Genomic DNA, 23684 nt, shown 5'->3' on the forward strand with positions numbered 1-23684 from the left:
TGATTACTTCATTAAACTTACCTCTCTTAAAAAAAATTAAAGCTAGTGTCTCCTTCGAGTAAAGAAATCAACCCCCCCCCCCCCCCCACCCCCCCCCCCCCACACACACATCGCACACGCGCACACAAACACACACACACACATCCCACACCCACCCACACACACACACATATCGCACACACGCACACACACACACACACACCCCCCACAAACACACACATACACACACACCCCACAAACAGACACATACTCACACACACACACACACATATCACACACGCACACAAACACACACATACTCACTCACACACACACACACACACCCCACAAACACACATATACTCTCACACACACACACATTAAAATGATATATTATATCAAACTGAAAAACAGCAAGTGCACCAAACTAATGCATTGTCCACTAAGCTAAATTGGTTTTCATTAAGAAGCTCATCAACCACTAGATTAAAGATTGAATAAGGCACACTTAACAGCAGTTTAAAGGAACCTGAAAAACACAAGACATATCACCCACTGTAGAAGCTAGTCCGCTTCATGGCGATGTTTCCTGCTCTTCTTCTCTGACCGTTTCTTGCCCCTACCCACTCGTGAATCATCTGAAGCACTAACGTCGGAATCAGAGCCTGAATATGCCTTCCTGCTCCTCCTTTGATGCCACAGATTAGCAAAATCATCAGAAGAATCATCACAGACTGCTATTACCAGGAAAGAAATAAAAATGGCCAAACGCACCAAAGTTAGGGTCCAAAACTACAATACTGTGTAGTGGTCGCTGGCAACCAACTGGCAACCAATTAAAGAATTGGTTAGCAGATCATAACCACCCATGGCACTTATCAGATTTTATAAATCCTCCACTCATTTTCTCTCACTATATCCCCTATAGTAAAGTAAGTCAATCCAAAACCAATCTTCCTAACGAGATATATTGAAAGGAAAAAAGAAGAGGGACAATGCACTCTCCCCTGTCCTGTTATTGATCTTCATTTCAAAAAATACTCATTCATATCAGGTAAATAAAAATGAGAATACACATCTATGCATGCACAAAAAAATGTTACAAAGGACATAAATAGACCACAAAGACACACAATACCCGTAATGAGCATAAAATATTGCGAAACTATGGTGACATCCTGTATGAGAAAAAGGGTGGTGTAGATAGAAATGAAGACTTAGAAATTGAAGGAGAAAGGCAAATGTTACAAGACGCAGATGGCATTCGTTGGCGCAAAAGATAAAAGCACCACCTCACCTCTTTCATGTTCAAAATGGAAGTAAAACATGTTCTACAGTGACACACACACATACACACACACACACACACACCCCACACCCACACTCACACACACACACCCCACACCCACACTCACACACACACACACACATCGCAGCGCGCACACAAACACACACACACACACACACCCCACAAACACACACATACTCAAACACACACACACCCCACAAACACACACATACTCACACACACACACCACACACGCACACACCCCTCACCCCCCACACACACCCACACACCAGACACACACACACTTAAAAAAAATACACATACAAAGAAATGCAAAAGTCGAAACAAGGAGGGGGCATCATTCAGCAAAACTTCTCAAGTTTGTGGTCGATAAAATTGAAAAAGAAATACAGTAGCTGATTAGAACATATAAAAATATATTCCTGAACATCATGATCTCAACATAAATCTGCTACAGTGACACACACACACACACCCCACACCCATACTCACACACACACACACACATACATTGCAGACGCGCACACAAACACACACACACACACACACACACATCGCACACGCGCACACAAACACACACACACACACACCCCACACCCACCTACCCACACACACACACACCACAAACACACACATACTCACTCACACACACACACACACACACACACCCACACCCCACAAACACACATACTCACACACACACACACACACACCCCACAAACACACATATACTCACACACACACACACCCACACACCAGACACACACACACATACAAAAAATGTAATACAAGGAAATGAAAAAGCCGGAACAAGGATGAGCCATTATTCAGCAAAACTTCTCAAGTTTGTGGTCGATAAAACTGAAAAAGAAATGTAGTAGCTGATTAGAACATATAAAAATATATTCAAGAATTGGTTAGCAGATCATAACCACCCAAGGCATTTATCACATTTTATCAATCCTCCACTCATTTTCTCTCACTGTATCCCCTCTTGTAAAATAAATCAATCTGAGACCACTCTTGCTAACGAGATATATTGTAAGGAAAAAGAAGAGCGACAATGCACTCTCTCCTATCCTGTTATTGCTCTTCATTTCAATAAATAATCATTCATATCAGGTAAATAAAAATGAGAATACACATCTATGCAAGCACACAAAAATATTATAAAGGACATAAATAGACCACAAAGACACACAATACCCATAATGAGCATAAAATATTGCGAAACTGTGGTGACATCCTATACGAGGAAAAGGGTTGTGAAGATAGAAATGAAGACTTAGAAATTGAAGGAGAATGGAAAATGTAACAAGACGCAGATGACATTCTTTGGCGCAGAAGATAAAAGACCACCACACCTCTTTCATCTTCAAAATGGAAGTAAAACATGTTCTACAGTGACACACACACACACACACACACACTGCACCGTACAGGCACACACACACACACACACCGCACCGTACAGGCACACACACACACCGCACCGTACAGGCACACACACACACACCGCACATGCACAGACAAACATATACACACAGCCCACAAACACACACACACTCGCACACACACACAGACACCCCCACACACACACAAACAAACGCACATACAAGGAAATGAATAGGCTGGAACAAGGAGGGGGCATCATTCAGCAAAACTTCTCAAGTTTGTGGTCGATAAAATTGAAAAAGAAATGCAGTAGCTGATTAGAACATATAAAAATATATTTCTGAACATCATGATCTCAACAGAAACCTGTTACACCAGATCATGATTTTCAAAGAGCTTGATCTAGAAACTGGATAATATTAATCACAAAATTATTGTCCTAATACAATTACATAAATAAAACACACTGGTAAATGTTGCAACCTTCTTAGCTTAAATAATAGCACTGAGTTCAAAAGAGCAACAATAATTAAGCTCTTGTTGATGCTCATAGGCAGGATTCCCCCAAAGCATTAAATAGCAACCAACAAGTAATACAACTTTAAACTCAATAAAATTCCAAAGCATTATTGCAAAATATCAACTGACAGGACCGATCACATGTCGTAATCACACATAGCATACTCAGTAAATATCAGAATTCTTACAATCGGAAGAACAAAGCAATTAAAATGATACATTACATCAAACTGAAAAACAGCAAATGCACCAAACTAATGCATTTTGCACTAAGCTAAAGTGGTTTTCATTAAGAAGCTCATCAACCACCAAATTAAAGATTGAATAGGGCACACTTTGCAGCAGTTCAGAGGAACCTTAAAAGCATAAGACATATCACCCACTGTAGAAGCTAGTCTCTTCACGGCGATGTTTTCTGCTCTTCTTCTCAAACCGCTTCTTGCCTCTACCCACGCGCGAATCATCTAAAGCACTGACGTCGGAATCAGAGTGACAATGGACTCTCTCCTATCCTATAATTGCTCTTCATTTCAATAAATACCCATTCATATCAGGTAAACAAAAATGAGAATACACATCTATGCAAGCACACAAAATTATTACAAAGGACATAAATAGACCACAAAGACACACACTACCCATAATGAGTATAAAATGTTGCGAAACTATAGTTACATCCTGCACGAGAAAAAAGGTTGTCGCATGGAAAATGTAACAAGACGCGGATGGCATTCGTTGGCGCATAAGATAAAAGCACCACCTCATTTCTACTATGTTTAAAATGGAAGTAAAACATGTTCTACAATGACACACTGTAGCACCCCTTTCGCTACAAGGGCAATATCTACCCTAAACGTCATACTTATAGTAGTCCCTATGTTCATATATATAAATTCGCACATAATCATCTAATTAATTTGCATACGAAATCCCAACATCATAACGACACAATCAACCCAAAACATCATATATGCACATCAAACACTACAAGTAGTCCATCACAGGTAATCTCCATGCTTACGTTCTCTCTATACCATCAAAATGTGAGTTGTACTCTAACTGACAAAGAGGAGAAAACAACATACTGGCCCGACCTGTCTGAGTATAGCACGTAGACCTATTATTCAATAGTCAAACACCTCAAAGTCTACTCCTGAAAGAAAATGTCAGCAGAGGGATGAGCCTGCCACTCAGTAAGTAAATAACCAGCCTTATCTATATATGTATATCAAACACAGCCCAAACAAGATAAACAAACAACACAAATGGAATACAATCAATTTAATTCCAACATAATCAGTTTTGTTACACCACATGACTATCTCATAATATGACAACCAACCAAACTCCATTTTTCCTAGTTTGCTTACCAGAAGGTGATATTGTGTTTTTTCCGCCAACTCAATTCACCGTTATATAAATTCAAGTGAATCCCCTTGACAGCCGGCTCATCAATCTCATTTCGCACATAGCTCTTTCATTTCGCACATAACATTTTCTTTTCGCACATAACACTTTCTTTTCGCACATAGCACTTTTCATTTCATATTTTCGCCTTATAGGCTTTCAATACATCAAGGGGTATTCACACCACAATTATATTCAATTTCCACCACTCCCTCATTTCCACATATCACCATTCTTGTAAGCAACTAGTAACGTAAAACAATATATCAACATATTCTCATTCCAGACATCCACAATATATCAAACAACAAACATATATTTCAAAGCATTTCCTCATTCCACGCACACAATACCGTCAATCAAATCAGATCATCCATCACTCATATACTTTCAGATAAATCAACATCAACATGAACCACAAATTCATATAACAGTAAAACCATAAATAAAGGAGACTTATATAGATAATACTAATTAATTACTTACCTCGACCTTACAACGCTTTTATCTATCCAATAGATAGTGGTTCGATCTTTTCACTTTACCCCCATATCCTATAATGAGTTATACCACACACAATTAATATATCGAGAATATCGTAATTTCTTTTAAATATAAGATTGAATATCATTTGTACAATTTCTAACAATTCTTTAATATTTTATTTCTATCGAAATACAAATCTTCATTTTTCTTCTTTATTAGCATACCATTTATTAGATATAATTTTCAGAATATTTCTATGAACTTTCTATCAATTTCTTGCTATTATACTCTTTAATTGAACAATAATACATATAATTGCGTATTTGGTTAACAATTCTGATGGAATTATATAAATTAGCTATAGTAATATTTAAATCTAATGAATTTAATAATCTAATTAGTCAATGATATCATTTTTATATCCAATTCGATATTTAATTTGACACTATTTTAAATAGCCAAACTTGTAAAACATTCTAGTTAAATGGTACATCGCTCAATATAAACAACATTTAATAAATGAACTAATTAAATAATATAATTATATAAATTAATAAAAATTAAAATTACAATTTTTCGTACCTCTGTTCCTTCTCTTTTCTTCTTCTTTTTTTGGCCGAAATTGTGTGTGTTGTGTGCATATGTGTGTGTACCAAGGAAGGGAGGGGGGGGGGGGGGGGGGGGGGGGGGGGGGGTGATGGCCCCACCTCCCACTCTCAATTCTCTCTCTCTCTAATTACATGTATATGTATATTATTCATTAATATATATACTAATATATATAGATTATTTACTAAGACATATATATAAATAATAATAATAATATTATTATTTATTTAATTACACTTTTCTTAGAATACCCATTACGTCCCTCCTAATTTTCTTAATTAATATAAATTGTCCCAAAATATTATAACAAACTCCAATTATTCATTCAAGTGTTATTATATTCCAATTTTGACCCACAATTTATTTACCAATTAACTAAATTTTATAAAAATTTACCAAATAATATCCCAATTATATATTATAATTTTTTGGGCGTCACACACACAGACACACAAACACACACCGCACATGCACACACACACACACCGCACATGCACACACCCCACACACACACACAAAAAGACGCACAGACAAAGAAATGAAAAAGTCAGAACAAGGATGGGGCATCATTCAGCAAAATATCTCAAGTTTGTGGTCGATAAAATTGAAAAAGAAATATAGTAGCTGATTAGAACATATAAAATTATATTCCTGGACATCATGATCTCAACAGAAACCTGCTACACCAGATTATGATTTTCAGAGATGTTGATCAGAAATTGGATAATATTAATCACAAAATCATTGTCCTAATACAATTACATAAATAAAACACACTGAGAAATGCTAGAACCTCTTTGCTCCAATAATAGCACTGGATTCAAAAGAGCAGCAATAGTTAAGCTCTTCTTGATGCCCACAGACAGGCTTCCCCGAAAGCATCGAATAGCAACCAACAAGTAAAACAACTTTAAACTCAATAAAATTCCAAAGCATTACTGCAATATTTCAACTAACAGGACCGAATATATGGCGATGATTCCTGCTCTTCTTCTCGGATCGCTTCTTGCCCCTACCCACTCGCGAATCATCTGAAGCACTGACGTCGGAATCAGAGTATGAATATGCCTTCCTACTCCTCCTTTTATACCGCAGATTAGCAAAGTCATCAGAAGAATCATCATCTAAATGATGGTGACTCCTCCTCCTCCTCTTCTCCTTGCTACTCTTCCTCTTTTTTCGCCTGCGCTTCAATTCCTGCAATTTACCTGATTCAGAAAAGTGCCTTCAATTCCTTAAAAAGAAAAACAAAAAAGAAATAGAAAAGTACTTTAAAGGTAATCCAACTACCCGTACTGCTCAAAAGCAACATGAGATCAGAAAGTAAACCAAAATCTAAAATGCTATGAATACATGGGATGGTTAACAGAAAGCAATTAGCACTGGGTTAGCTTTGTATTTACTGAGACATTTTAGCAAAGTCCAAGCAACAAGAAACATAAATCACACAAGACGCCTCAACCTTTAACAAAGTTAGCATAAAAACTTGTAATGGATTTTGATTACTTCATGAAACTTACCCTCTCTTCCAAAAAGTTAAAGCTAGTGTCTCCTTCCAGTAATGAATCTAAATAAGAGGCACAGGAACAGCTGTGCCATTTATCAAGCAACACCACAGATTCAACAACTTATAGGCCTAATATCCTGGTTTCTGCAATACCAAAACCACATTACTAGGAAACTGTTACCACTCAAATATGTATGAAACTGCCCATAAGTATCTGAAGGCAGAAAAATAACAAAAACTTGGGCAGGTGAATGATTAATTCTTTACGTGATAAACAATAAGCCACATGTAAGCACAAGCATGAGTCAAGCATCAGCTACCTTATATATAACTGATTAATTGTTCCTGAGCAAAAGGACCATTCTCCCTCTTCCATGCGAGTACCCAAAAATCAAGTTGATATTACAGAAACTACCATGTGATTCAAGGGTGAAAATTATAGAGACCGCTATTAGCAGGAAGAAAATCAAAATGGCTAAATGCACCAAAATCAAGGTTCAAAACTACAACATTTTGTAGTGGTCACTGGCAACCAATTCAGGAATTGGTTAGCAGATCATAACCACCCAAGACATTTATCAGATCTTATCAATCCTCCACTCATTTTCTCTCATTATATCCCCTCTAGTATGATAAATGAGTGGAAGATTGAGGTTTAGGGTTTAGGGGTCTTGGACACATGGAAAAATACATAAAATTCTAAAACCTAGATATTCTCTTCTCCTTTTCTTTTTCTTAAAATTGTTTGATTTTGTGGGTGAGCAGGAACATGCACCGGAGAACATGGAGTTGGCACTGGGAAAATGAAGGTATTTTCAATACACAAACAGCTGTGCTGCAATTAGCTTCCATTGAACCATCACCACAGGAAAACTTGATTTTATTGAGGCCGTTGAGGAACAAAACCATTACTTTCATCCCCTAACGACGCCCTCTTTTAATTGGGACTCGCTCGGATCTTTTGTAAAGAATGATTGGTTCTCTGATAATAATATCCATTATTTTGTTTCAGTATCTGGAAAAAGAACTCGGGATGGAGGCGCTAAAGACTATGAAAAGGATTAAAGCTGCTTTGGATCCCAATGACATCATGAATCCTGGAAAGCTCATTCCTCCCCATGTTTGTTTCTAGTTTTGCACATTTTGTATCAACTGTTGTAGCGGAATGATGATGCATTAGGACAACCTTGAGATTGATACAAAGATTTTCTTGAAGTTCCTCTTGTCTTCTTTTCTTAAACCTTATGTGTATGTAAATCCTAATAGATCAGACATTTTGGAAGCCTCTTGTTGTGAAAAGGATGCACTAAGCAAACCAAGAATTTGTGAAATCAGTGTGAAGACAATTGATGGTTTCATTCACTCCAGAATAAGTTTGTTCAATGCTGTAAAGATTCGAGAGAAAGATCCTGAAATTGTGGTTCTTTAAGGATTTAAATGTCCAAAACTTGAGTGGGTTTTAATTGTTTTTGTGTAAGGGTAGGGGATAATGAATTAATAATCAAAATAGAAAAATATAGATAGAAAATCATGACGCTAGAGGAAGGGCTTGAACCTTCGACCTTGTGGTTAACAGCCACACGCTCTAACCAACTGAGCTACTCCAGCAGTTGTTATTCGAGGGATTCTACCATATATCAAATAGTTATGGTCCTCCATCAATCAATTAGTTGAATTAACATCACTTTTTTCATGAAAAAAAACAGATCATGGGTTTCATGTTCTCAACCCCCATTGTACTGAAAAAACAATCTTTAGTCGCAATCACATACTTTCGTATTTCATATAATAATATTAATAATAAGTAGGTTAGATAATGATTTAATGGGGTACTCTCTGCTCTAATTTTTAATTCATCACCCGCCAAAATAAAGATGCAAAAAAGAGAACAAAAGTCGCATCCGAAATCTTTCCCGATTCATTAGATATCATAAACTATATTAGAACGTCTACCATATGCTATAATTTAATATTCATCATTCCAATTAGTATTTGTGGTTGCTCCATCACTTCCTACATCATATAACAACCAAAAAATTATATATATTATGACGAGACCATTAATTTATTTAATATGGGGTTGATTTAAATGAGTCAAAAAAAAATAATTTAAATTATTATCACTCATTACAATACAGATTATGTAAATAAATTTTTTTTAAAATATACAAATGTTGATGAGACGAAACATTCAAATTTTAAATACAAACTATTACATCAATCGTAATATTCCACTTATAACCGTTTCTTCCTACACTATTCTTTTTCTCCAAAAAAGAAAAAAAGAAAATCATGTCTGATAATGCAGGAAAAAGCACTAAGATCAACTTTGATCGTCCAAATTTTTGGATAGCGACTTGATTTTTATCATGATTGGGATGGTCAAAGGTACTAGCTAGCTAGTAAGATCATTTCTACAGTTCTCCAGATATTAATAATCCAAAAATCTCACAATATTGCTCTCTGAATTACAATATGCATGTCGTCGGGCCATATATAATTGTTTGTTAGTGGTTTATCATGTGAAAGTTGATTAACATGATCCAATGCATGCATATATCCTTATCCAATCAAATTACTGTTCTTTTTTTTTTTTTTTTTAAGTGTGTGTAATGAATTAAACGAATTATTACTTTGTTCAATCATGCGCTGTTGATTTATTTAATTTGATATCAAATAAATAATCGTGGGCTAGGATTTACAATCCCAAATTCGTTTTAGTATATATTTATCTTTAATTATACTGTCCGAGGACAAATACAATGATGGTTCTTGAATGTGACGTGTCCAGTATCAAAAATACAAAGTAAGCTGAAATTATTTGTTATAATCTATTCAAAACACGTTTAGTAAAATTTGAATAGAAACAACAATGAATGGAAATTTTTAGAACAAGACAAAAAAGCTCTAAAAAAAAAACAAGGAAAGAATTGAGTTGACTGTAGAAAAAGTATAGTGATGGAATTGGAGAGTATACAGCGGCAATGGGGCAGGGCATGTGTCCATGATGGTTGGGAAAACAATTAGTGTCCATTTTCCTTAGTAATTTCAAAAATTTCAGACAATAAGTGTCATATTCTCATCTCATCCGATGATGAACCCTGCATTGTATTAATACCACTACTCCCACAGACAAATTAGTGGTCAATTCAACCCCCCTTCAATTGATTATTCCACGTTTCGAACTGCGTACATGCATTTATATATATATAGTCCAAAAACATTCTTAATCCCAGGAAAATTACGTATATTGTATTTGCATTTAATATTTTATTTTATTTTGTAATTGGGTTGGGAGATCAGGGAGGTCCAGGTCCATCTTGCAACCATCCACATGTTGTTGATTGCAATCAGTGAACTGGTAAGATTCAGACAAATCATATATATAGATGTATCCATCCCATTTGGAAAATTGATGATGTAGAATTGGTGGTAGGGTGGTGATTAGCGCTCGGGGTTGCAACCATGTAATTCTTTTCTTTTTTGGTATTTTTAAAAAAGACAAAAAACCAAAAAAAAAAAAAAAAAAAAAAAAAAAAAAACAAAGGCAATAGAGATGGTGTGATACACGGCCCTTTCTTGTGCTTTATGATTTTAAGAATAGAAAACTATTTTATATATTAATATATACATAATATATGAACATATATATAATAATATATATAATTTTGAATTTGAAGTCAAAATCAATCAAAGTCACGTGAATCAATAGAAGTTAACAGTCATGAGCGAGATACATGACTTAGTGTTCTTACATTGACCTTGGGAATTACAAGGCTACCATTAATTTGTAACATTTTACTGGAATATTAAGTCAAAGATCACATTCATATATTACAAGAATTCTTCCACAAATATTATTGTAATAACTATAATTTCATCAGATTAATCTTTGAATATTTCATTAATATCTTTTATTCTTATCTACTTTCAAAATTATATGTAGATCGTATTGAAAGGAATATTTTATCACAGTTGTAAAGTTGATGTCCAAATAAGAGATTTTAGATTAGGAGCATAATTGGCGGGTGATATACTAAATGAAATAGACAATAATCTAATTCATTTAAATGACAATATTTATTTATTATAATTAAATATTTTTTTTTATCTAAAATAAATGAATTATCCACTGACGATATATATAATGAATAGATCCATTTTTTATGTATTGTGTGTGGCATATAAATTTTAAGTTATCACTGTAATTCCAGAAATGCCCTTGTCATTATCCATTACATCCTCCAACTTTTCCCCGTTCCGTTCCAGCAATCCAGCCTATTTATATATGCCTTCATTTCTTTGCTTTTCCTCATAAGAATCTACCATACCTAGTAAACTTTTAGAGAGAGAGAGAGAGAGATGGGTTCTCTTCCTCATGTAGTCGAAGACTGCCTAGGAATTGTCCAAGTATATAGCGACGGTTCCATTCTCCGGTCGGAGGACATCAACTTCCCAATGGAAGTTCAAGACGACGGCTCCGCCGTCTGGAAAGACTGTTTATTCGACAAGAAACACAACCTCCACCTCCGCCTTTACAAACCCCGCTCGCCTTCCGCCGCCAAGCTCCCCATTCTATACTTTTTCCACGGTGGCGGCTTTTGCGTCGGCTCCAGGACGTGGCCCAATTGCCACAGCTGTTGTCTCCGCCTCGCTTCGGCGCTGCAAGTCCTAGTAGTGGCCCCGGACTACCGCCTCGCGCCTGAGCACCGTCTCCCCGCCGCCCTGGATGATGCTTTGACTGCCGTTAAGTGGCTCCAAAACCAGGCCCTGATATCCAAAAGCGGCGGTGGTGATGAATGGCTGGGGGATGGAGTAGACTTTGACAGGGTTTTCATATTGGGTGATTCTTCAGGCGGGAACCTGGCCCACCATCTAGCAGTGGAGCTCCGCCGTGGGTCGCCGGATTTGGCCCCGGTTCGGGTGCGGGGTTACGTGCTGATGGCTCCGTTTTTTGGCGGGACAGTGAGAACAAAGTCTGAAGCAGAAGGACCACCCGAACAATTCTTGAATCTAGAGATTCTTGACAGGTAACGCTGAAAAGCCTTCTTTTCTTTTTTCCCTATTTCTTTTACGTACAAATTGAATTTGCATGGGACGAGGACACCAATTTCCGCGACTTTAATTAATTCCACAAATTATAGGGATTATTTCATGCTCAATCATTTCAATAATCCATAATAATTCAAAGTTCATATGTTGTAGTACATATCATATATTATGTTATCCATATACAAAGCGAAATAATTAAGAGAATTAATATATAAATGGAGTAATGTCCGCATACAAATTAATATCACTCAAACTCTTGATTCTTGATCATAATATATAATTCAAATAATGATAAGCTATATATATATATATATATATTATAGAAACGAAATAAATTAATACTTCAAATTCAGATATAATTGAGATAAAATAATGGAATTGTATGTACAAAAAAACAGTCGGTTCTTTCAAAATTTCAATATTCCATTGAGCAACCTTGGGAGATGAGTATGGTCCAATAATATATGTCTCTCAACCCTAAATCATAGTCAATATGGGATTTTCATTTTTCATGAACTAATATGTCGGAATACATATTGGTCTTAATTTCCTATTGCAATCTAGTATACAGAAATCATAGTATCGGTGTGCGTGGATTTGGGGATGGGTGACACAGAATATTGCTTCCTAGTGTATTCAAAATGTAACACTGTTGCCTAGCTAGCTTTAATAATTAAAGATCCATTCGGGTCGAATTGGATTTTTATTGTAAATTATATTTTATTTTTTGTTTTATTTAACATATATACTCCAAATGTATAAAAATAAAATCACATATTTTATTTAGAAAAAGATTGATTATATACACATAGTGTGTGTATGTTAAATGGAGTAAAAGATAAAACAGATTTTGTAATAGAAAATCCAATCCGCACTCCCCTAGGCTCTTCACCTTGCGGTGCTTAATAATCAATAGAGCAAATTACAATAAGCTCTCCTGAGCTTTGTTATAATCATAAATACTTTCTCGTTATTTGAAAAATTATAAATAGTCTTACAATGGGCTCACATCATATGGTATTTGTTAGTTTGTGAAGTTATTTATATTTTGTCGAATAACAAAAAAATAAATTAACGTAATTATAACAAATTTTAAAAAATTCCATTATAACATACCCTAGTCAAGAACATAAATGTTGACTCCCCGAGTGCTCCACTTTATATCAACCAATGACACCGAAAGTAACTAGTCCAACGTTTCCTCAATTCAACCTCTAATTAATATTGTAAACCTGATTTATAAATTCAAATTATAATCTCCAAATCTAATTACCATAATTATAAGAAAATAATTTTAGTAGACAATTATTGACTGCAATCACACAATGTTTATTAACTGTGATTTTTATATCAATTTTATTTAATAATAATTAATAACAGTCATTTACAATGATTTAGATGTAGTTAATAGGAATGAATTAGTGGTAGATAAAAGTGAAAGAATAAGTAGGAATTAGTGGTGGGATTGGATGTTTGAATTTGAGTACTACTTTATGATGAAAGGGACAGATAAAGAGGTAAGTGGGATTTAGGATTAGCCAAAAGAAGTTGAAAAGAAGAGAATGGAGATGAAGATGAAAGAAAGAATGAGAAGATGCATGATGTAATATTCCTATGTTGTGGTTGTCATAAATTAAAGAACGTAGGGACTTCATTCCATTTCCTCTTCTTATCTCCCCACTCCCAATCATCACATCTTTCCCATGATCATTGTACCAACCCATTTATTTTGTGGACTATATAATACCCTTCAAAATAGGTTTTCCAGCCCTACCATTAATTATCTCCTCTGCTCTGTCGCTGTTTTTTTTTTTTTTTATGAAAATTTCAATCTAAATCGAGTTTGGTCGAATTTGAATTAATTATATGATAAGTGTAATATATTTACGATGTGATTGCAGTATAGTTCAGAAAAAAGTGACTAATCAAATAACAAATATATCACATTTGTTTTGTAATTGAATTGGCTCGATGAAACTTGATTTATGTAAGAATTTTTCTTCTTTCTAGTACATGGACCTTGGAATTCAATCATCACCCTCATCTCCAAATATATATATATATATATATATATGGAATTTAAATAGGGTGAATAACAATTTACTCCCCTGTGATATTGAAAATGAGCGTATTACCCCCTATGAAAAAAATATAGCAATTTACCTCCTTATATAGGGAGGTAAATTACTTCATGTTGAAAAACATAGGGAGGTAAATTGTTGTATTTTAAAAAATACAGGAAGGTAAATCGCTATTTATTTTTTCATAAGGGGGTAATTTGCTCATTTGGGATATCACAAGGGGGTTGCTTGCATTTTTCCCAATTTAAATATTTTAATAATGTGAAGAGAAAATATTCTTATTTTGCATAATTAAATACATTTCTTGAAATTTAATTTTAATTAGAGTAAAGTACATCTACACGGCTACACTTCTTGAAATTATGTCTATTTATACAAATATTTTCTACGGTACAAAATTATAAATATGTCTTTTTTTTTTTTTTTTTTGAGAGGGTGTCACTATTTACATAAGGGGTATACTTGTAAAAATTTTACTTTAGATAAAAAAAAATATTTATAATTATAACTATAATTTAAAAAAAAGACGTACTTATAATGTTGCAATGTGCGTGAACAAAAAGATTTTGGAGACTATCAGTGCCGATTGGGAACAGCGCAGACCATCCACTGGCAAACCCTTTTGGGCCATCAAGCCCAAGTCTGGAGTCCATAGAACTGGGCCCAATACTGGTCCTGGTTGGAGGCAATGAAGTGATGAAAGACAGAATCGAGGACTACTCCAAGAGATTGAAAGAAATGGGGAAAGATATGGAGTACGTGGTGTTCCAACACCACCAACATGGCTTCTTTGTCAATCAACCTTTCTCACAAGTCGCCAACTACGTTTTACAAAAAATTAATCAATTTATCTATAAAAATAGCTCCCTTTAGAAATATATATATATACTTTTCTTTTTTATTTCTCTTTTTCTTTTCATATTCTGAAAAGAGATCAGATTAATTAGAGCTATATATATAATGTAAGTTTTTGGTTACGATAGTTTATACAGCGTATAGTGTTGTTGGAGTGTGAATTTTCAGCCTCGTATTTTCTTTAAAGTTGTTCGACTGTTTAGAATTTAATTCTGCTTTTTATATATATTAGTTTCTTGTTTATTTTTTTTTATTTTGATTTTGAGTTATTGATATAATTTATTGAATTATACATATATGAGTAATTTAGTTAATATGTTTTGTGAAAATCTTAAAGTATTGTTGTTATTATTTTGTTGTAATAATTTAAATTTTTAAATTAGGTGATCATTTGACATGTTATTAAAGTGAGGTTAAATAAGAGACATTAAGTTTGAATCTTATTAATTACCATCTATTTAATAAAAATGAAAGTTTTCATGTGTAGAGTTTGTAAGTGAAAGGGACGTTTTAAAATATAAATATTAAATAATTCCTGTCTCTAATAACTTAAATTTAATTAATATTATATATATATATATAGTTTCTGCCATTTGTAAAATAACTTCATAAGAACAATAATTGGTTGGTACGAGACAAAATTCAACGAATGAGAACTGAAAATTCGGAAAGAGGAAAAAAAAAAATCAAATTATGTTTTGAATTGAATTCTAGAAGCCAATAATTGGATCCAATTTCAACCTGCTTTTAGACCCATTCAAATTTAATCTACCAAAATAGAATAAAAAGAGGTGGAATCGAGTGGCATGCACCTCACAATCCATCATCAAACCCATTCCATCTAACCCCTCAAGATGATCATTGATTCATTCTACTTAAATATTGTCGGCACTAACAAGACAAGTCAAGTCAACTCCCATACAAATGTTTTTATCATGGTGCACAGCTGCAGCCCTCAATCATCGTAGAACACGATATTAATATAAGGAGATAAGATTTTAATAGTACAACTTGTTCATTATAAAACAATTAACGTACTATGCAAACGATCATAGCTATAGGTCAACAGTGTCTGGTTGAGCTCACCGGTCTTCACGAGGGTTTATTACACATATCTTCTGCAACTCAGACAGGAGTTGCAGATTTACTTTCAGTCTCCACCTAATTATAGGTGGACAGAAATGAGTTCCCAATTTCAGATGCTCCATTTAGCAGAAAGTGTCCAGAAGGATGGAGGTGGGAAATTGCTTATTGGTCGGAGAATCCCCGTTTTTGGTATGGGCGGTATAGGAAATTTTACTCTTATTAAGTTATCAACACGGAGAAAGAACATCGCGTGCAATGTTACTGCAGGTAGTCTTATTTTTGCATGTGTGAGTTATCAAGAGTTTTTTCCTAGTTTAGAGTATTACCAGTTTTGCAGGAATGTTGATTGGGATAAAATATATATACTTGTGACTGTTATGTGGCTTATCTTGATCCGTTTCTCCATGTCTGATTTGTGAATGAGACATATAAACTAGGTTTAGGATTAATCGAAATCAATGTTTAGGTTCAAGTTTCATATACCCCCCCAAACTCACACACTACAAAGAGCAAAGCAGTTGGAGTTCCAAACAATTATAATTAATTATCTTCAATTATACGGAGAAAGATAAATATTAGTTGAGCAAGATGTTCGTTAAGAAAGATCGATCTAAAGCTCTTTAATTAGTTATTATATTTGCTCATAAACCAGAAATATTTTATCATGTGGATCATACCGCATCAGCTAATTATAAGTTGGAACTATTTTTAGTAATTACGGATACTTTTAGATGTGATATTGTATGTAAGAACTATTATTGAATGTTTTCTTGAAGTAGGAAATTGTAAGGGGAGCTAATAAACCTTCTCTTTTGACTTCCTGCAGAATTGACAAACTTTATAAGCATGCGTATGAGGCTGATACCCTCAGTAATATGACGCGCTTAGAGATGCTAAGAGATAGTATATGAAACTATTGGCCTGTTGCAACATTTGGAGGACCACAAGTCGTGAACAACAACTTGAAGTACTGGGTTTGAGTTATAATCATCTTTTGTGACTTCAAGGCATGCTTCCTCCATCATAACATCTCTTAGCATAGCTACTGTATAAAGATTAGATTTGCGTTGACGAATTATGATATAAAGAACCCTAAAAATATACCTTCAGAATGACAACACCCAAAAAATGAAGGAAGAATGTATAGAATATTTACATCAATGTGGAATTGAAGAGAGAATAGAAATTAAGGTAATGTACAGATTAGGAACAATGCACCAGAAGCTGAAGATGGTTGCAGTTGATTTTTGTGGCTTTCAGCTGGGGACATGGAAGGCTGTTCATGGACAGAGTTAATCATTGTTCATGATTTTATGATTCTGCTCAAATGTGATGAGGTTGACAATTAAAGAATTTTTTTTGTCTGAGTCCTATCTATTTGTTTTTGTCTACTTTGGTTGTGATTTTCAGTCTTGATCACGTATACTTATAATTTGGTTTAGAGTCATGCGGTCTATGTTTAGTAGGTGATGAGGGTTCAAATGATTATTTGGAATGATAAATTAATTAGTTGGTAATTAGCATACCATGTTTAGTAAATGGTTTAAGATGATACAGACCTTATGATACGCTTATGCCATGTTTAGTGAAGTTTAATTATTTAAGATTGATTGTATGTGTTTGATATTATATTATAGTACATAAATATTACACATAAAGCTAGCTCTTTAAATCCTCAATCATATTATCATCTAAATTATAACAATTTAAACTTTAAAGACAAGGATACAATATATAAAAAATGTCCAACAATATTCATTACTATTTCGAAGCTCTTGAATTCGACATTTTCTTCTCAACATTTTCTTAATTTTGTACGTGGTCATATGAGCTTTCATAAATGCAAAAGAATATTTAATTAGGATGAATATAATAAAATACTCAACATATGATACAAAAGAACATAGCCTCACTTTGTGTCAAAGTTTGTCTGAAGAGGGAATTTGGTCGATCCCTACATATTTGTTACAAATTCAAAAAGACGCAAAGTCTTGCAACAAATAACATAGTCTCATAATATTAATCAACCTTTCATATTTTGATACAATCAATCAATATTCCAAAAGAAATTACAATTTGTACAGAATTATCATTCTAACCACTTCAAAAATAAGCTTTTGATAGCTCAAACTTAAGATGAGCTCAATCCAAGTAATTTAAAATACTCCATGAGTTATTAGCTTATCAAACAGAACAGTGTCCTCAAGCTTTTGAGTTTGTGAGCAGAGTTGTGTTCAGTTCTCATCCATCTTGTTGCTGGATTAAGTTTCGGAACGAGGTAACCACATTACTAAGTAGACGGACGTTTTAGTGGCCTAAATGAAATCGAAAGATCATACCAGCCCACAAGTTGGATTTTAGTATTTGCAAGTTGTAGATACCCAGTTTCATATCTGGATGCACTGCTTCATTTGATGAATAATGTAATATCAGTTTTACATAGCAGCATATGTTATGTTTTTGAAGAATCGATGAGGTATTAATCAGCAGCAATGTAACTTTATCCTATGGTCTTGCTATCTAACCAGAGATCAGGATGAGCAATAAATTTCAGCCTCAGTTCATGTGTTGTATTCATAAAGTTTAGCCTATGTCACTCACCTCATTTCAGACAATCCACCACATTTCACATGGAAATGGCAAAAATGAATGCTTTTTCACCTAGAAAGTGTGGACGAGGTCAAGCAATTCTGCAACTGGTACATTGGAGCCATGGCTCCCAGTGACCCGCCATCTTGATTCTTCTTGCATGTCCTCTTCCAAAGTTTACTATGTCCATTGCCAACACATCCAATGTCTTCAAGTAATTCGTGATGAGAATAAGCAGGGCAGCAAGAACCAATAGGCAAGTCTTTTTACCATCTGAATAGGACAAGAGTCAGCTTGTCCAACAAATTATACAAAGTGTGTATCACCTAGGTGGCACATTGGCAACCGGGTGTAAATCAGCAACACTAGATGATGGAGTCTGTGGTCCTGGTGTACCAATTGCAGCCATTTCCAACTCTTCATGAAGCAAATTTACATCATTCCACTCCATACCGGCTGCAATAGAAGTCATAGAATTTAGCTTTCAAACAAGATACATAAGCAAGAAGCATGGAAACTAGAACAAGCTTTGGCAGAAGAATACAATCTGTCTTCCACATGTCCGTGATGCTGACATCTGCATCTGATAAAAGCCAATAGTCTGCATCATTCTGCAGAAAGAGAGAATACCTTTAAGTTAAATACATTCTTGTGGTAAAAAATAGCAAACAAATGTGTCTGAACTACAAAAAAGTTTCAGCCACAAAATGATGCTAGCACTCAGGAATAGTGAAAATCCTTTCAAGATGAAGATCAATAAAAAGCAAAAAAGGAAAGAATTAAAGCTGCAAGGATGACAAAACTACGCTATATAGTCTTGGTTACCCGTTCATTTCAGTTTCTAAAAACTGCACTCTAATGTATTAGTTCCTAATGAACTCTCCAAACAAGAACCAAAAGATCAGGTACTTGTGCACTGGCAAAATCCATATTGCACCAGATAACGGCAATCAATGTGTCAAGTATCGTTTAGTAAAAGCCAGTCAAATGCACACATCCCTGATGACCACACTTACATCAATATTTGAGGGGATAATCCTTGTCATTCCTCCAGCATATTCCTGTGAAGCACCAAACACTGAGTTAAGTTCATGGCTCTCTTGTGTCTGAGTTTCAATTTGTGGTGCACTGTGTGCCAAGGAGGATCTCTCCACTGCTGGATTCACATTTGACCCAGAACTCGAGGCAATAGGAAAATTAGTTGATTGTTCAACTCCATTCATCTCTTCAAACTTCTCCTCAAATTGGCTGAATCAAAAAGGAAAAACTTTAAAAAAGGGAAAGGGATAAACGACAGTTTGTGGAAAATTAAGAGGTTAACCATAATTTTCATTTGTCAAAAGTATAGATTAATACCTGACAAGGTAAACATCAATTGGACCCATTGTACTTCTAAGTATAATTCTGTATCTCCGTTGAGGATAATCAACAGCCTGTATAAAAAAAATTAAAATTTACTTGGACGGTCAGAATGACTCTAGCACAGCTCATGCAAGCTCGGTTATCTTAGATATACCTCATCAGGATCTGGAACTTCAAGGGTGGTCCCATGGGGTGCTTTGATCGCTATGAGGGTTTCATTCTGTCGGAATTAACACTTAAAAGAGTTAAAACATCTTATTAACAAATATTGTTATGTGTAAGCTCCATAGAAGGAAAATGAACCTGGAAACAGGGCAAAATTTTAATATCATCTTCGGTTACAAAAAGCCATCTGCAACAGCCAAAGTGAAACATGGGTATGGATCAGAAAATTGTTCAAGTTATTCTAACAATGTAATATCAGTAGGGAGGAGAATTACTTTTGGTTGTTTTCATCTTCGCTCAAGTATCTCAACTTTTCCTGCATTTGCCTGTAATATTTTGAAGAATCATGATATAAGGTAATACAATGATGGCAGCTTGGATTGCTTCAGAAAATAATGAACAATTAAGTATTAAACCTTATTTGCTCATCCAAGTTTCTTTCTTCCAAGGAAAGATTCTCAATTTCCGCCTGCAGATGAAAACAAAAGAAAACACACATTGCTGATGGTTCAAATGATCTTTTGTTATCATTCATCAAAAGTAAAAGTCTCAACAGAATAATCAAGCATATCAAGACTTCCAAGTTTAGGCAAGTCGATGGACAATTATGATAGGAAACACGAAGAACAAGTTAAACCAAAATTGTTTGGAGAAGAATGTCATTCTCACATACCTGCAAAAGAGTGGCATCATTGTCCACTTCTCCAGGTCTTGAAGGATCAAGTCCCCTGGTTAGTAATCATATGGATCCCCATTAAGTTCTTATTTTACTGCCACTACCCATACATTAAGATAGCAATCTAAAAGCATAACCACAATACTTCTCATATGCAACACAGTCTTACTTCCAGCGAATTCTGTTCTTTAGCTTTTTTTCAATAAGACCAATCCCCTCAAGGACATTAGTTATGTCATATATCCGTCTCTTCTGCACCTGTAAGACAGAACTTCAATTAAATCTGTAGATACTTGCTCAAAATGTATGTTCATTAAGAGATGAATCACCTGCAAAGTGTCAGCTGCTTTGTTTAGATCAAGTTCACCATCCTCTGCATGCTTTATTAAAGTGATAAATTTCTTTGTCAAAAGACCTGTTTAGTATTGAAGACACTAATCGGCATTAGACTGGTGAACTACAGCTTAAAATTGTAAACCCAAATACAGAATGCTGTCATTACTCAAGGAGCTGTCGTAGCGGCAGCTGCCAGCAGGAGTAAGAGAGGATGGAGAATCTGCAAATTTGTCCAGTGATGTCATTATTAGGTATATGAATCCGATAAAACTATCAAGGACCTTAAATGTTTGAGTTTGTAAAGGGTGTCATGTACAATCTTAAACAATTAATTTTCAATAAATACATCTGATGATTGTTGTTATTTAGTATAGATAACGACAAATATATTACAATATGTCTCACCAACATTAGCAATCGGGGTTGAAGGTACAGATCTGTTGTTCTTGGTGACCTTTGAACGACAATTTGTTCTTCCTCCTTTAGCAGATACAGGTGTACGGAAAGGGCTGTTAGCGACATCACTATATCCTGGACTTGCTGTCCACTCACTAGACTCAACTTCATTACTTTGATACCCGTTCTTCCGCTTCAAGGGCTGAGAGACACCATTTGGAACATCAAAATCATAAGATATAGTAGACATAAACAATACTCCGGTAAACTTCAGGATGACATCCAGGAACTTCAAAACCTAAACTGAGTGCTTCTTTTTTATGTTATCAAAAGCAATGTTGTTGATATCATGTGTGTTAGACATGCTAATGGATACTTTTTGGGATTGATAAAAAAATGGCATGACAAATTCAAGGGTGAATGCTTAATCTATAAATGAGAAGGTTTCAAATGCTCAAAGCACGATTTAGGTGCCAAATTTACAAACTACTATTGAAACGGCTAACCAGTCACGCTATGGAGAAACTTACAGATCTACAAGGATAATAATTCCAACTATCCATGTGCTCAATGCTTTAGATCACTAAATTCAACAGATGAGGATTCAAAGAAACCCACCCAATAAATATCGAAGATAGTTTACATTCACTCAGGAATTAATAGCACAGTCAAAAGCCAAAATTAGAAAAGACGCAAGAGATAGGCAAACAAACAGGAGTGAAATAAAAATGTAGTGACAGAATTATGAACACACAGGAGACTTGACGACAATAGCTTCGGGAGGGTGATCGGCGGAGGTGGCGGCGCGTGCAGGAGTGGAGAAACGGTGATAGTCATCTGGGGAAACGAACGGCGGCTTCATGGACGCGAACGGGAGATGGCGCCTGATCGACGTTGGCGGCGTCTGCTGGTGGTGGAGGATCTGGCCATTGGACCCCGCCGCCTGAGGAGTCGCTGCCGCGTCACGGTTCGGCGCTCCACGCCCAGCCATTATTGATTATTACGTTATTAAATCAATCAAATTAACAAAATCCAAAAGGAGTTGTAGAGAGGTTTTAGCATTTGAGATAGAGAGGGAAATGAGGGTTTTGATAGATATACATACATATGGAGAAAAGTTTGGTGTGCGTGAGAGTGTATTGTGTGCGTGAGAGTGTTGGGGTTGGGGAGTAGAAAACGAGGGAAGGGAGGGAATTTTGGTTCGGATAGATGTGGAGGGAAGTGGAGCGAAAAATGCCAAAAAATGAAAAGGAGAATTCCCTTGTATTTTCAATATGGTCCTTCCACTATTACTTTACTACCACTATTACCCCACTTTTAAGTGTAATCACATATTAACCCAAATTATGTTATAATTTTGATCTAATAACAAATTTAAAACTTCAATATTCTTTTTTAGGTGTTGTGTAAGGAACAATAAAAATTCAAAAAACAATATACATATATATATATACTATTTATTAATAGAAATATCATGAGAGTAACTATTTTGATTAGCAAGATGTGCATGAACTAAAATATTGAAATAAAAAATGCAAACAATCTTTCGTGATATTTCAAACAAGTAAATTGTTTATTTGTGAGAAACAAAAATAGCAAAATATATTTTTATATTTTTCAAAATGAAGTAATTTATCTTTTTAGACGAGGATGTAAACTGTTCTATTTTAAAATATAAAGAAAGGTAAATCAGTATTTTTTTCATAAAGAGTTAATTTGCTCATTTATAATACCTCAGGCGACTGGATTGCATTAATCCACTAAAATACCCTAAAAAGAATTTGCTCCTTTCATAAAATAACTATTACTTTAAGCAATTAGTTTGATCAGTAAATAATTATATATATACATTTAACTTAAAGTCAATTTATGCTA

At 34.8% G+C, this 23684-nt stretch overlaps 3 protein-coding genes, 2 long non-coding RNA genes and 1 other non-coding gene across 7 annotated transcripts in view; 3 read left to right on the top strand and 3 right to left on the bottom strand.

Annotated features, from left to right (window-relative positions):
- LOC110012930 overlaps positions 1-707 on the bottom strand; it is an 8831-nt gene extending 8124 nt beyond the window's left edge. Inside the window, exon 1 of the mRNA XM_020698066.1 lies at positions 536-707. Within this exon, the coding sequence (XP_020553725.1) occupies positions 536-707 (172 nt within the window). The remainder of the gene's footprint in view (positions 1-535) is intronic.
- LOC110012897 lies at positions 7929-8495 on the top strand. The gene is made up of 2 exons (XR_002288086.1): positions 7929-8020; positions 8224-8495. It is a non-coding gene; the product is annotated as an uncharacterized LOC110012897 (long non-coding RNA).
- Positions 8746-8819, bottom strand: TRNAN-GUU. The gene has a single exon. It is a non-coding gene; the product is annotated as a tRNA-Asn (tRNA).
- On the top strand, positions 11518-15360 carry LOC105174202 (probable carboxylesterase 15). Its single transcript, XM_011096229.2, has 2 exons — positions 11518-12241; positions 14908-15360. Exons 1-2 carry the CDS (start codon positions 11574-11576, stop codon positions 15215-15217), a joined length of 978 nt encoding a protein of 325 aa, XP_011094531.1. The 5' UTR covers positions 11518-11573; the 3' UTR covers positions 15218-15360.
- LOC110012806 lies at positions 16168-17844 on the top strand. Its single transcript, XR_002288003.1, has 2 exons — positions 16168-16552; positions 17112-17844. It is a non-coding gene; the product is annotated as an uncharacterized LOC110012806 (long non-coding RNA).
- Positions 18275-23008, bottom strand: LOC105173975 (transcription factor E2FA). Of its 2 annotated transcripts, XR_848797.2 has the most exons (15): positions 22564-23008; positions 21819-22011; positions 21580-21633; positions 21407-21492; positions 21247-21335; positions 21075-21129; positions 20818-20870; positions 20677-20727; positions 20540-20588; positions 20391-20456; positions 20231-20307; positions 19891-20122; positions 19419-19485; positions 19145-19330; positions 18275-19054 (listed from the first exon to the last, which is right to left on the bottom strand). XR_848797.2 is itself a non-coding variant. In XM_011095919.2 (14 exons), exons 1-14 carry the CDS (start codon positions 22798-22800, stop codon positions 19197-19199), a joined length of 1443 nt encoding a protein of 480 aa, XP_011094221.1. In that variant the 5' UTR covers positions 22801-23008; the 3' UTR covers positions 18955-19196. The 2 variants fall into 2 exon arrangements, 1 of the variants encoding a protein (XP_011094221.1); XM_011095919.2 differs by having other exon boundaries at positions 18955-19330.

The sequence above is a fragment of the Sesamum indicum genome, linkage group LG11, assembly GCF_000512975.1.
Source record: "Sesamum indicum cultivar Zhongzhi No. 13 linkage group LG11, S_indicum_v1.0, whole genome shotgun sequence".
NCBI classification, from domain to species: Eukaryota; Viridiplantae; Streptophyta; class Magnoliopsida; order Lamiales; family Pedaliaceae; genus Sesamum; species Sesamum indicum.